At 41.3% G+C, this 16,116-nt stretch overlaps 1 protein-coding gene across 4 annotated transcripts in view; it reads left to right on the top strand.

The window, feature by feature from the left end:
• LOC144595265 (E3 ubiquitin-protein ligase SH3RF3-like) overlaps positions 1–16,116 on the top strand; it is a 258,681-nt gene that overhangs the window by 222,117 nt on the left and 20,448 nt on the right. For all 4 annotated transcript variants that reach the window (XM_078402549.1, XM_078402551.1, XM_078402550.1 and 1 more), the window contains 2 exons: positions 10,861–11,031; positions 12,719–12,966. In XM_078402549.1, the coding sequence (XP_078258675.1) occupies positions 10,861–11,031; positions 12,719–12,966 (419 nt within the window). The remainder of the gene's footprint in view (positions 1–10,860; positions 11,032–12,718; positions 12,967–16,116) is intronic.

Here is a 16,116-nt window from a genome sequence, read left to right as displayed (position 1 = left end):
TACAAAACAGACGCAAAGAAAGAAGGGACAGACAGACTGATGGCGAGGCAGCCATTGCTGGCGCCACCCGGTGAATCCTTTCACATATTCATTCAGCTTCCATTTGAAACCTATAATTACATAAAACATGGAATGGCACAGCACGGGAACAGGAATGTCGGCCCACAATGTCTGTGCCAAACATGAAGACAGGTTAAACTAATCTCTCCTGTGCATGCACATAATCCATATCCCTCCATTCTCTGCCTATCCACGTGCCTATACAAAAGCCTCTTAAATGCCATTATTATTGTATCTGCCTCCACCACCACCCCTGGCAGCACGTGCAGGCACCCACACTCTCTTTGTGAAAACAAAACTTGCTCCGCACATCTCCTTTAACTTTTGTCCCTCTCAAAACTAAGCACTAGCCTGATGTTTGAACTTGCTTTTTTACCTACCCTTGGCAATACAATACAGATCTACACATTAGCAGTGTAAACATTCTCTCCTCAAGTCATGTTTGATCCTTTTGCTTGTATCTTCATTTTTGACACCTCTGTCAACTAGAACAATGAGCAGTGCAGCACAGCAACAGGCCATTTGGCCCACAATATTTGTGCTGAACCTGGCTTACCTGGGATTACCTGGATCAGGGGCGCTTCAGTAGTTCTAACATGTGGATTGGACTTTGGACTGCTTTTGTGTCCCTTGTATTTTTTATTGTTTTTTGGGGGGGGGGAAGAATGAAATGAAATGTATGATTTCTATAACTATCAGTAGACATCTGAATGAGTTCTGCATGTACATGTGTAAATAAAGTTGTGTAGTACAAAACGTAGTCACGAGTCTCCTGACTAATCATGTCTCTTCTGGAGAATAAGCGAGTTCGGTATCTCGCTTCTTCAGACTTCTGAAGAAGGTTCTCGACCCGAAACGTCACCCATTATTTCTCTCCCGAGATGCTGCCTGACCCACTGAGTTACTCCAGCATTTTGTGTCTACCTTCGATTTAAACCAGCACCTGCAGTTTTTTTTCCTAGAATTTGAAGGGAGGTGGGCAGAAACAGTTTCCCATTGCATATTTAAGTTGTGGCAGTCACACACACTCTACATCCACTTATTCAGGTGATACGTGCAAATCACACAGCCCAAAATTGCACAAATGCGCATGGCTTTGCCCTGTAACATATAAAACAAAATAAATAACAAAGTCAATCATATGTCAATTCAAATAGGGTCCTGTAAGCAAGTCCGTTAAATACCAGTGCAAGTTACAATACAAAAGAAAATGGTGCAAGTATATTGAACACATTTATACAATCACAAGATTATAACAGAAAATCAGAATGTCAAATACTGATTGAAATTATCCAATGTTATGGGAATCAGAAGAGACATGATTAGTCAGGAGACTCGTGACTAACTTTTGTACTGCACAACTTTACTTACACATGTATATGCAGAGCTCATTCAGAAGTCTATTGATAGTTATAGAAATCATACATTTCATTTCATTCTCCCCCCCACCAAACAAAAACAATAAAAAATGCTTGTTATCCATCGTCACAATCTCGCTCACTCACCGAAGCATAAAGCAATAAAACCAACAAAATCATCATAGTTTTGTACAAGTGAACCATAAATACACCTAGTTAATAGTTTTGAAAGCTTACCTCGTAGAATCAAAACTGGAAAATACGGATGAAACGCAGGTCTGTATGCACAGCAGCTCAGCCGGCGAGAATGTTTATCCTGAATGACCGATGACCTGGGAATGCGCAGTCGAGATACCAAACTCACTTATAAAGAATCATTGAACCATTGAACAAGCCTTGACAATTGATGTGTTTCGCTAGATACTTAAATACATAGAGAACAGAACAGTACAACACAGGAACAGGCCCTTTGCTCCACAATGTCTGTGCCAAAATTGATCGCATGATAAACTAATCTCATCTGCCTGCACGTGATCCATATCCCTCCATTCCCAATGTGCCTATCTAAAAGCCTCATAAATGCCAATATTGTATGTGCAACCACCAGTACCCCAGCAGCATGTTCAAGCCACCCACCATCCTCTGTGAAAAAAAAACTTGCCCCGCAAATCTCCTTTAAACTTTGTCTCGATCACCTCAAAGCTATGCCCTTTCGTCATTGACAACAATGTTGTCTTATGTCTCCCCCTGCCTTAGTTCATCTGTTGTTGCAGCCTTCAATTATGTTTTTGTTACTTCGATACATCACTGTTCCAATGCTTTCTTTGCTTGCTTCCCAATTTCGTTTAAAAGTCAGAACTCATCCAGCTGCCCATATCCTCTTTGCATTAACCCAGAGTCCCATGCTTGCTGACATACTTTGGTTTCTACCACAACAAGACCTTGCATTTAACTGACAACCTTGGTTCCAGATCTTTCCATAGTTTCTCATCTCTCCTTGAGTATTTATTCTGTGCTGGTCCTGAGCTTTTTTTATATCTGTGTCATTGCATCCATATCATAAGATGTAGGTGCCTGAAATAATTCAACACAAACCCATAAAGGTGCCAATGATAATACTGAATGCAGCAATCAGTATCTGAGCAGTAGCTTTCAAAGCATTGATGTTACACTGCTGTGTTCTGGGTAGAGATTTTAATAACCCATATCCACATCAGCTTATGGTTCTTCATTTGGATATCCCATAAATTCTGTTTAAAATTTTTAACTCTCTCTTGATCTCAGAACCACTCCCTAATATCTTCACTTTATTGCAACGCTGTCGAGTTGTGCTGAACGAACTATTTACCATAATCTGTAAGCAACTCTAAATTAAGGTTATTGTTACAACTGATCTTACACACACACACATGCATATCAAAAGCAGCTGAACTGGTTTAGTTTAGTTTATTGTCATGTGTACCAAAGGACATTGAAAAGCTATTTGTTGCATGTAACCAGTCAGCGGAAAGACTATACACGATTACAATCGAGCTACCTACAGTGCACATGTATACAGTCCACATGATATAGGGAATAATGTTTAATACAAGGTAAAGTCCAGCAAAGCCCAATTAAAGATAGTCCGAGGGTCTTCAATGAGGTAGATAGTAGCTCTTTAGTTGTTGGTAGGATGGTTCAGTTGCCTGATAACAACTAATTTATCCATAATGGACCATGCAACAATCAAGAAGATAAACAGATTTTGGAATCCTAGCAAATTTTATTAGTTCTTATCCATGAACAAATTAAAGGTGAGTCATAGATATAAAAATGGAAAATGCTGAAAGTGCGCAGCAGACCAGGCAGCATCTGTGGAGAGACCAACAGAGTTCATATTTCAGGTTGAAGACCTTCTTCAGGACCGGGATAATTTCGAAAAAGAGTCATGTTTAAACTCGGAGAAAAAGGTGAGAGGGTTGCAGAGGACAAAGAGAATATCTGTGTTCGCACGGAGAAGACGGGTGAAGCAGATGAGGATGGATTAAGAGTGGGAATTAACGGCTTGTTCATGCTAGCCTGGGAAGTTGGAAATAGATGGAGCATGGAAGAGAGGAAAATAATTGTTATAAGTAATTGAAAGCTCTGGACCATTGTTTCACATGGAGCAGAGCTATTCTGCAAATCAGTCACCCAGTATGTTCAGTTTCTCCATCATAGAAGCGACCACACTGTGAACACTGAATGCCGTATATTAAAGTGGCAAGAAATGTAAAGGAATCACTGGCTCACGGAACAAGTGTTTGGGTCCAGGCATAATGGGAGGGGAAGAGGTAAAAGTGTTGCAGCTGCTGCAGTTTGGAAAGTGACATAAGAATGGGAATAGGTGTCGTTGGAGGAGGAAGGGTGAAGCAAGGAGAAACGGTGACCTGCTCCCTTCAGAATGCTGAAAGTAAAAACATGTCCTTTGTGGCAAATTACAGAGGATGATCCATCGAATGTAGGGTTGGGAATGGGGAGAATCCTAACCTTGCTGTGAGTGGGAAGGCAAGGGTTGTGAACAGAAATCTGGGAAGTGGAACAGACATGCTTGTGAGCTCCCTCAACTATAGTGGAGAGGATGTTATGGTTAAGCCAAAAGACTCTTGGAAGCATTCGTTTGGAAAATGTTATCAGAGCTGGAAAAACTGGGAGAATGGACAGGAATTCTTAAGGATGCAGAGCGGGGTGAAGATATAGTCAGGACAATTAGAAGCCTGTGGGGCTGTGGGGGTCATTGGTTGTATAGCTGACTCCAGTTCGCCCAGGAATGAAAAAGATTGCAGAAAGGGGTGAACACTGCCCAGTACATCAGGGGTACTGACCTCCCCACCATCGAAGGGATCTGCAGGAGTCGCTGCCTCATAAAGGCAGCAAGCACACCACCCTGGCCACACTCTCATTTCACTCCTGCCATTGGGAAGAAGGTATAGGAACCCAAAAGCTGTAACGTCCAGGTTCAGGAGCAGCTTCTTCCCAACAGCCATCTCCAAATAAGCTCCAAATTACGTAGACTAGGGGTCATTGTTTTTGTCTTTGCACTATTATTGTTGTTTTGCTTTTGTATATATATATATATATATATAAAAAACTTCTGTTATTTATTATAGTGTTTAAAGAGAATAATGTTTACATATCTATTGTGCTGCTGCAAGTAAGAATTTCATTTTTCCGTTTTGAGAAATATGACAATAAACCTTTCTTGACTCGTGAGATGAAGTCAGAGGCGCTGACTAAGGGGAAATGTCAGAGATTGACCAGGTTTAAGTAACAGCGTAGCAAATGGTGAAGAAACCTTTAGTCGTGCATGGGAACAGAGAGCATCAAGACGGATAAATGTCCCAGTAGAAAGGCTGCTTTCCAATTGGAACCTGTGGAAGTAGTTGTTTAATATAACACTTACTAAAAAGAACTGGGATTTTGAGCAGTTAGCACAAATTCTGGAACACTTAGATATAATATTTTAACAGGAAATCACCTCAGAGACAGTTTTGATTTATTTTCTACTTCTAAGGAATCAATGTGGGATTATGTAAATGATGTACATGTTAGTAAAGAAAAATGTAATCTTATTTCACGATGGCTTACAATATCAGGGTGTAGCACATGTGTTCTGTCTAATTATCAAACAATTCTGAGCTTTGGCCAATCGAGCATAATTCCATGCTCCTACATTACATGGTGAATCATACTAACGCATATTAAAGTCAGCATCCCTTCAGGGCGTTCATATAATATTCTGATTTCACGCTGCATACCATTATAAATCCCGGGCAATGAGATGTCATTTCACTGAATCAATTGGCGAATGGCTAAAATGCAGTCTGAAGAAGGGTCTCGACCCGAAACGTCACCCATTCCTTCTCTCCTGAGATGCTGCCTGACCTGCTGAGTTACTCCAGCATTTTGTGAATAAATACCTTCGATTTGTACCAGCATCTGCAGATATTTTCTTACACAAAATGCAAAAGTTGGTGCTTTACTAACACTGATCATGTTTAGTGGAAAATATAGTAGCTGGAGATGAGTTATATTTCCAAATTATGTTGATCAGCATTACTCAGTTATCATCTAACTTTACTAAAATACAAAATTTATCATTTAGTGTGATGGCTTGGTGACAGAAAATGTAATAACTACCCAAAAATGTTCAGGAAAAGTAATGTATTGGTAAATTATTGAATCTGTTGCTGTTCTAATCCACAATACAGGAATCAAATCTATAAACCTGGGAAAAAAATTAATTTACTTGAAGGCACCCCAAAGCATTTCGGTCAATCAACTACTTCTTAAATTAAGTTACTGTTTGCTTCGAGGGCAAATGATGTGTTAATTTGCACATATAATTAGAGATCAGTATGTGAACCGACCAAGACTTTAGGATATAGCCTCGTGCCTGCTGGAAATCGCATAGCATTTTCCTCAGATTATACTAATCTTAAATTGTCAGTCACGCATCAGCCATTTTGCCGAAGTAATTCAGCTTTATTCCAAGCAACAATGGGAAAAAGTCAGTGAAATATAACATTGAAGCCATTATAGATAATGTGTCTTTTAGTGTTAAACAAAAATCAGCTTCACAAACTTAAGCTTTTTTTTGCCTTCCTGCGAGTGTCACCAGTAAATTAAGTTCCTAGGAATAAATATCACCAGCAATTTGTCTGGGAAACATAGAAACATAGAAAATAGGTGCAGGAGTAGGCCATTCTGCCCTTCGAGCCAGCGCCGCCATTCAATATGATCATGGCTGATCATCTAAAATCAGTACCCTGTTCCTGCTTTTTCCCCATATCCCTTGATTCCATTACCCTTTCCCCATATCCCTTGAATCCATTAGCCAGCCACATCGAAGCTGTGGCCAAGAAATCGCACCAACACTTAGGCTTAGGAAGTTCAGCATGTTTCCCACAAACCTCATTAGCTTCTACAGATGCGCCGTAGAAAGCATCTTATTGGGATGCATCACAGCCTGGTTTGCTCCATGGACTGCTCCATCCAGGACTGCAAGAAATTGCAGAGTTGTGGGCTTAGTCCAGACCTCCCTTCCATTTACTCCATTGGCCCCATCTACACTTCACGCTGATGCAAGGCCACCAGCAAAATCAACTACCACTTTCACCCTGGTCACTTACCTCTTCTCCCCAAAACCATCGAGCAGGAGCTACAGAAGTTTCAAAATGCATACGTCCAGATTCAGGGACATTTTCTTCCCAGCTGATGTTATCAGGCAACTGAATGGGCCTCTCGTCAGCGAGAGTGCAGTCCTGACCTCCTTAGAGACCTTTGAACTATCTTAATCAGACTTTAATGTTATATCTTTGGACTAAATGTCGTACCCTTTAACCTTTATCTGTGCATTGTGGGCGGCCTGATTGTAGAGTTTAGAGTTTAGTTTATTATTGTCGTGTGTACCGAGGTACAACAAAAAGCTTTTTCATTGTGTGCTATCCAGTCAGCAAAAAAGACTTCACATGACTACAATCAAACCATCCCTAGTGTACAGATACTGAATAAAGGGAATAATGTTTTATGCAGGATAAAGTCCAGTACATAAAGGTAGGACAAAGGACTCAAATGAAGTAGATGTATAGTCTTTTCTCTCACTGGAGAGCACACAAACAAAAAGCTTTTCACTGTACCTCAGTACATGTGACGTTAATAAACGAAACTAAATAGTAGAGGTGATTTTTAACAGGATGGGAGAACACAATGACCTGCAAGAACGACATAGCTACCAGTGAAATGTACACCTCAACCATTCCTCTCTTCCCTGCAAGCATTGTAGGTTCAGTGCCAACTAGCTGGATATAGATATTCTAGAAGATGGAACAAAGTTTGACACTAACAAACACACACACTCACGTGCATGCACACACACACGCACGTAAGCATGCATGCACACGTGCACACACACACGCACGTAAGCATGCATGCACACGTACACACAGGCACCCACACACTTGACTTTCAAAGGTTAAAAACATGTTTTTTGTCATTAGCATCAGTGACAAAATGATCCACTACCACCTCATGGAGAGAATGAGGGCTCAAGACTCATGGCAGTAATTATTTTCGTCTTTATGACCTGACGCAACCTTACTATTCGAACCATTTCTCACTATGTTACAGGATAATAGCCATGTTTTCAAATAGAAATGCACTTCACTCTTTAGGTTGCAATAAAAGTGAAGATTGCTCCATTTAAAGCCCACCTGAGCCAAGAATATTGGCCAAGAATTTGCAATGCCACATGAAAGGTGCGCCATTTGATTGTTGCGTGAGATGCCGATTACATCTTGGTTGTGGACCCATAGCAGCCAACTTTAAGAGTGCCCATGGCCCAAAGGGAAATCAGGCCGGACATGGATGCTGAGATGAAGAGTCACAGTCAGGGCCGGGATGGGGGCGAGTTCACCAGGCTCACGTCTGACCCTCCATCAGGAACGTCAAGAGGTTAGGGAGTCGTGATAGGCGCACAGAAATTTATTCTCTCAGAACACAGTGAACATCTGGAATTCTCTTCCCCTATGGGCGGTAGAAGCTGAATCATTAGATATATTTAAGGTGGCGATAGATAATTATTTGAAAGGTCTTCTTCAGTCAATGTATTGAGGTTGGGGGGGTCATGTTGCATTTATGTAAGACCATGGTGAGGCCACATTTAGAGCATTGTGTTCATTTTTAGGCACCATGTTATAGGAAAGATGTCAAGCTGGAAAGGGTTGCAGAGAAGATTTACGAGGATGTTGCCAGGACTCGAGGGCCTGAGCTACAGGGAGAGGTTGAGCAGACTAGGACTATATTCCTTGAAGCCCAGGACAATGAGGGGTGATCTTATAGAAGTCTACAAAATCATTAGAGGAATAGATTGGGTTAAACGCACAGTCTCTTGCCTAGAATAGAATTGAGAACCAGAGAATATAGGTTTGGGTCCAAGATATGCACAGGCAGGTGGGACTAGTGTAAATGGGACATGTTAGTCGGTGCAGGCAAGTTGGGCCATTGGACCAGTTCCCACACTGTATGACTATGACTGAGGAATTGAATGTTATGTGGAACTAACACAGAAGATGAGGCGAGCCAGAGATCAGCCATGATCATATTGAGTATATCAATATGTGAAAACAAATATCAATAGTTTACTTTCAGTCTGCACAAGGGTTCCAACCCAAAGTGTCACCTATTCTTTTTCTCCAGAGATGCTGCCTGACCCGCTGAGTTACTCCAGCACTTTGTGTCTATCTTATGATGAGGACATTGTGATTCTGCAGTGGGACAGGGATAAAATGAGTGATTGGGTGAAACCGTGGCAAATAGAGTCTAATGTGGGGAAGTATAAGATCATGTATTTCAGTGAGAGGAATCGAAAGGAGATCATTATCTGAATGAAGTGATTCGAATGAGTGAAGCTCAGAGGGATCTAGATATTTTAATGCATGAAAATTGGAAGGCAAAGTAGTTCAGAGGTCACGGCTTTTGGGCTTTATTGGAAAGGGGTTGGTTTTTAAGAATAATGACATTTCGTTTTATATGGTGTTGGTAAGGCCAGAGTATTGTGCACAGTTTTGGCCCCCTACCTAAAAAAGGATAAAGTGGCATTGTCGGCAGTCAAAGGGAGATTCACCAGACTAATTCCTAGGTTGAAAAAGTTATCATATTGAGAGAATTGGACAGTTCGGGCCTGTCTGCCTTGAGTTTAGAAGAATGAGGGATGAGCTTATTCAAACATATAAGATCCCATGGAGACTTGACAGGGTAGATGTTTAAATGCTTTTGCGAGTGGAAGACTGACCTGATCCTTATTTTGACCTGATCTTTCAAACGACCTGATCCTTATTTTACAGCTATGTTCCCTTATTTGGAAACATAAGGGAACATAGCTGTAAAATAAGGATCAGGTCATTTGAAACAGGTGCACAGAAATTTATTTTCTTGGAAAGTAATGTATATTTGGAATTCACTGTCCCAGGGCACGGTAGTGGGAATTGAGAACCAGAAGACATAGGTTTAGGAGAGGGGAGAACCTAAGAGACAATTCTTTTACACTAAGGGTGGGAGGTAAATGGAACGGGCTGCCAGAGGAGGTGATTGAGGAAAATACGATCACGTTTTGGACCAGTACATGGATAGCAAATGTTTAGAGGGGTATGGGCCAAACGCAAGCAGGTGGCACTAGTGTAGATGGGGTATGTTGGTCAATGTGAGCAAGTAAAGCCGATGGGCTTGTTTCCACACTCTATGACTCCATTAGATATATTTAAGGCGGGGATAGATAATTATTTGAAATGTTATGTGGAACTAACACAGAAGAGGAAGTGAGGCCAGCATAGATCAGCCATGATCATATTGATTATATCTATACAATTAAAAATAAATATCAATTATTTGATAATTAGCAATTTTTGTCAATAATCAATCGATATTGATTGGACAGTTCACCAAAGTAGCATTGACTATTGCACTGCAAAGGTTTGCAGACTAATGTATTATGCAGAGTGGCGCTTGTGAACTTAAACTTTTCATATTGATGTGGTCACCAGGCTTGAAGGACCTGATGGCCGACCCCTACTCCTGGTTTATTGTTGTTCTTAGTGATCCATGAAATCTGGGAGTTAGTTAATCGAGGTTGGTTCAGAAGATAGAAACGAGGTGCTGGAATAACTCAGCGGGTCAGGCAGCATCTCTGTAGAAAAAGGATGAGTGGCATTTCAGGTCTGGACCCTTTTTAAGACTGATAGTAGAGGGCATGGGGATGGGGACTGGATTTTGTGTCCATCTTCGGTGTAAACCAGCATATGCAGTTGGTTCAGAACTGGTCTGATTTAAGGAAGGAAGGTGTGGGGGGGAGGGAGGGATGTAGTCAGAATTAGCATGAGAATTGTGGGTCAGTATCAATAAGTCAATTGAAGATGAATGATGATAATTACCATCGGGGAGCCCGGATCCAAGCAACACAATCAATCTTGGTTGTTCAAGGAGTGACCAAGGACGCCCATTTGAACATATGAATTGGAAGCAGGGGTAGGCCACTCAGCCCCTGAGTTAGTTATGTCATATAAAAAAGTCATGGCTGCTCTTTGCATCTAAACTTCTGCCAACAACAATCTCATCGTATTCTACCAACACCTTACCACTCCACATCATGATATGGGGGACAACTTACGTTATTTAAAATTAAAGGAAAATCGGACTGGGTATACAACTACTCCAATCCGCAACCTCTAGTGTTCAACTCTGAATGAGGGTCCCGACATGAAACACCGCCTGTCCATTCCCTCCACAGATGCTGCCTGACCCGCTGGGTTCCTCTAGTACTCGCAGGTAGGTGGGACTAGTGTAGATGGGTCATGTTCGTCGGTGTGGGCAAGTTGGGCCAATGGGTTGGGTCGACACTATGACTTTTATGTATCATTTTGCATTTCAGATACATGGCCCTGTACGCCTACAAGCCACAGAAGGTCGATGAACTGGAGCTGCGGAAAGGAGAGATGTACCGAGTTATTGAGAAATGCCAGGACGGATGGTTCAAAGGCACTTCACTGAGGACAGGAATGTCTGGTGTTTTTCCTGGGAACTACGTAACTCCTGTGTCCAGGTGGGTGCATCGACAGACTGGAGCATTATTGAGAGCAGCTACAGAGGTTTGTCACCTCACTATGTGGTTTCAACAAAGGTGTAGTGAAATAGAAGGGATTGGTAGCAAGGGGAATAACTGTTCTGGGGCATTCAGCATTGTTAAAGTTACTAGATAAGTTGTTGATCTTGATCTATTTCCTTGGAACGCAGGAGGAGAAGGGGTGATCTTTTAGAGGTGTACAAAATCATGAGAGGAATAGATCGGGTAAACGCATGGAGTCTCTTGCCCAGAGTTGGGGAATCAAGAATCAGAGGACATAGGTTTAAAGTGAGGGGAGAAAGATTGAATAGGAACCTGAGGGGCAACTTTTTCACACAAAGGGTGGTGGGTGTATGAAATCAGCTACCGGAGAAGGTAGTTAAGGCAGGTACTATTGTAAGAGACATTTAGACAGGTACATGGATAGGATAGGTTTAGAGGGATATGGGCCAAACACAGGCAGGTGGGAATAATGTAGATGGGACATGTTGATCAGCATGGGCAAGTTGGGGAGTAGGGCCTGTTTCCACGTTGTATGACTCTATGACTCTCTATGGCTCTATTTTCTATTAAAATAGGAAAGAATAGTGAGGGCTAATAACTAGTAAATAGGGATGTTGATTGTGCTAATGTGGTGATAGAGAACTGCAAACAAAGCCTAAAAGTTGAGACATGGAATACAGCGGTGAAGACACCCAAGTTTCAGGAACTTCATTCTGAAAGTTATAGCCTACACCAATTGTTGTAACAGAAAATTGGATCTACTCTCAACAAAATTAGACTTGTGGATAATCATTTTATTCTGTTATTCAGACCTAGTTTGTCACCGAATTAAGCCTTTCTGTAACCTCCATTCTGTAATCAAGACCTAGTTTTACTGTTAATCAAGTTTCTGTGTAATCTCGTCAACTGAGAATATAAAAGCTGTACTAAAGTCATGCTCAGCAGCAGCTTTGAAAGGTCTCCTGATGCACACCAGTTTTAATAAATCGCCCATAACTACAAACAGCAACTCTGAATGGCCTTTTCATTTCCTGCTACATTTTCTATAAACAAAGTCATTAGTTTAGTTTAGAGATACAGCATCAAAACTCGCCCTTCGGCCCACCGAGTTCACTCAAACTCTTGATCATTAATATAGGCACCAGATAAGTTTTTGATGTTGAACTATTTTCCATCAACAATTTCATTGGCTTAGTTTAGAGTTACAGCATGGAAACGGGCTCTTCGGCCCATCAAGTTCACACCAACCCTTGATCACTGTTATAGGCATTCGATAAGTTGTTAATCTTGAACTATTTTCCATAAACAATGTTAATAGTTTAGTTCAGAGATACAACATAGAAACGGACCCTTCGGCCTACCGATCCACCCTGACCATTCATTCACACTAGTTCTATATTATCCCACTTTCTCATCCACTCCTTAATAACCCTCACAGAGGCCAATTAACTTACAAACCCACATGTCTGAGATGTTGGAGGAAACCGGAATACTCCAAGGAACTCTACACGGTCACAGGGAGAATTTGCAAACTCTGCAAAGACAACATCCAAGGGCAGGATTGCACCTGGGTCTCAGGCGCTCCGAGGCAACGGGTCTACCAACTAAATTAAAATGACTGTGTGCAGAGATTCAATTAGTCATGGTGTGTGTCTTGCTTTAGGGCTCCCTTTGGAGGAACTCAGCCAAGAAATACAGTAACAGTAGGCGCCACCCAAACCATGAAAGGAAACCCTTCAGCAGGCCACCCAGCAGTAACCTGTCTGATGAACAATGGAGTGAGGCCCATTCTTCCCATCGCAAGTCCTCCTGTTCAGCCCCAGATTCATACGTCCAGTCCACAGCTCAACAACTGCCTGCGATATTCAGGACAACAAACTGTCAACCAGGCCCGCAGTGCAATGCAGATGGGTAAGTGATGTCTCTATGCTTTGCTCCACATATTATGCATCTTTGCAATGCATTTGTCTAAATTGAATACTGCTCTGCAAGTGTGTGGCAGAGAAACTGATCTGAAATGTTATATTCACTGCAAATAATGGAGCCTGCAACGCCACCAGGACAACAGGCCTTATGGCCAAAAGCAACTGGGGCTTTGAAAATGCTGCCAAAACCTGGCGACTCTTGTATATTGTTTCAGTGGACTGTTTCTATTGTACTTTTTACTTAATTTTGGATTGTGCCTATGTATAGTTATACTTTGCTGAACGGTATGTAAAAAAAAAAGAATTTCACTGTACCTCGGTACATGTGACAATAAAGACCATTGAATCATTGAATCAATTCCCCCTATTCATCCGTGCTATTGCTTATACTCCTTGTGGACCTCCCACCACTGTACATCATATTTTCCTACCCCACTCATATGCTAACCTCCTCTTAAATATATCTATGCTTTGCAGATGTTCTACTCCTTACATCGAACATAGAACACAGAATAGTACAACACAAGAACAGGCTCTTCAGCCCACAATGTCTGAACATGATGCCAAGTCTATCATATAACTGCACTTGACCCATATCCCTCCATTCTATGCATATCGATATCCATAAGTTTTTAAAATGCCACTAATGTATCTGCTTCACCCACCACCCCCTGCATTGTGTTCCAGGCACTCACCACCCTCTGTGTAGAAAAACTTGCCCTGCACTTCTCCTTTATACTTTGCTCATCGCATTGCAGTCATATTTATATTTAACAATGTTATCACATCTATTGTTGTATTTGTCATTTTGTATAGTTTACTCTGTGAGCATTATGTGAACAAGGACTTTCATTCCATTTTGGTGTGTGTGATAACAAAGTCATCTGCAATCTGTAAGGTCCATATTACCACCTCTTTCATTAAGCTTCTATGAAGCTACCTTAACTCCAACTGTTAAACAAGAGTCATAGGCTGACTCAGATAAGTATCCCCCAAGAATAATGTGGACTAAGGCAGGGACATACTAAATGGAATATTTGACCAATTAAATATTTGACAAACTTTGCAATTTATTAAAGAAACCTGTACTAAACACGCAAAGGATCTGACATGATACAGGTCAAAGTAGATTGCTTCTTTGTGTCTTATGCTTAATATATAATTTATTTCCTCCTTTGAAAAGACTAGCTGACTCTATGTATACTTCCAATGTATCATATTTTATTACTGAAGATTTTTTTTGCCAATACTTCAGAAATTGATTTATGTGATTCCATCAATTTATAATACAGCTCCCTGACTACAACCGAGTGAATAAATCACATGCAGTTTCTATTACATGTGTTTCTGGAGACCTCTAGATTCCAGGGAGCACATGGACATGAAAGGAAGGAACTTTCAATTGAATACAGCTCCATGTCAATACTGAAAATTCTGGTCTTTCAATATGTGTTTTGACACTGAGTTAACTAATTCATGATTTTTCTTTTTATTTATTATTTAACGTTTTTCAATATTCATTTTTGCATCAGTAACAATGCTTGGAGCACAGGAGGATGAGGGGGTGATCATATGGAGGTGTATAAGATAATGAGGGGAATAGATAGGGTAAATAAATACGGTAAATTTCCCTACTTTCACCCAGAGTAGGGAAATCAGGAACCAGAAGACATAGGTTTAAAGTGAGGGGGGGAAAGATTTAATAGGAACCTGACGTGCAACATTTTTATAAAAAGGGGTGGTAGATGAATGGAATGAGCTGTCAGAGAAGGTATTTGAGGTAGGTACTTTCACAATGTTTAAGACCCATTTGGACTTGTAGGATAGGCTTAGAGGGATGTGGGCAAACACTGGCAGGTGGGACTCGTGTGGATGGGGCATTTTGCCGGCGTGGGCAAGTTGGGCCGAAGGGCCTGTTTCCAACCTGTATGACTAAATGACTCTAAAATAGTATAGCTACCTGTTATGGAATACAGAAGAAAGCGTGCTTGTATTTTTCATGTGAATGCAATCCAAATTATACAACAAGGACTGAAGAGAAAGGTCTGATCTTCCACATCCATCTCCTGCGTTACTTTTGAACCTCTACTAAAATGCTCCCAGCTCCTGATGATTGCACAATATAAGGCACAGCGGGAGAACAAGATGTATTTATTTTAAAATTGGCTTTCTTTGCTCATGAAAGCAAGAATATTTTCTGCTATGTGGTTGTTTCTTTTACTCTTTAAATGTTATGAATGTTTCTTTGATATGATGGTCTTGTCATCTGCTGCTAAAGACTAATGTCTTCACGGAAAGCATAATGAAAGTGCAGCATTTCAGATACCTAGTAATATCCTGGAGATCTCAGCAGGAGCAATAAATCCATGTTTTTTTCAATTAAATTTAAGGCTTGAATGGCTTAATAAGACAAAGCAGTGAACTAAATAATTTAAAAGGCCATCAAATATAAGAAAAGTATTTTGTCTGGGGCACCACAGTGGCACAGCCGACAGAGCTGCTGCCACACAGCGCTGGAGACCAAGATTCAATCCTGGCCAAAAGTGCTGTCTTCATGGAGTTTGCTCGTTCTCCCTGTGACCATGTGGGTTTCCCCAGGTGCTCCGGCTTACTCCCTCATCCCAATGATGTGCAGGTTTGTTGGTTAATTGTCCCGCTAATGCATCGGGAGTGCACACTGAAGTGGGATAACATAGAATTAATGTGACTGGCCGGCGTGGACTCGTTGGGCTGAAGGGCCTGTTTCCATGCAGTATCTCTAAACTAATCTAAACAGGCTTTTTTTGGGGAAGCTGGATATTTAGCATTTAAGATATCAAATGTAACCTGGAGAATCCCAGGCATCGTTTGTTGAGAATCTGGCACTTACTCCATCGGAAATTCTGAACAGGAGGTTTAGAAGGCTTCGGAAGTTCTGGCTGTCTCCAACAACTCTCACCAATTTCTACAAATGCGCCCGAGAAAGCATTTTATCGGGATGCATCACAGCATGATTTGGGAACAGCTCCATCCAAGACTGCAGGAAATTGCAGAGAACAGTGAATACAGACCAGACCATCACACAAACCAACTCCCTTCCATTGACTCCATCTACACTTCATGCTGTCTTGGCAAGTCCACCAACATAATCAAGGAT

The sequence above is a fragment of the Rhinoraja longicauda genome, chromosome 7 (assembly GCF_053455715.1).
Source record: "Rhinoraja longicauda isolate Sanriku21f chromosome 7, sRhiLon1.1, whole genome shotgun sequence".
Taxonomy (NCBI): Eukaryota; Metazoa; Chordata; class Chondrichthyes; order Rajiformes; family Arhynchobatidae; genus Rhinoraja; species Rhinoraja longicauda.
Note: the sequence above shows the minus strand (reverse complement) of the source record. Positions and strands in the feature narration are given on the sequence as shown.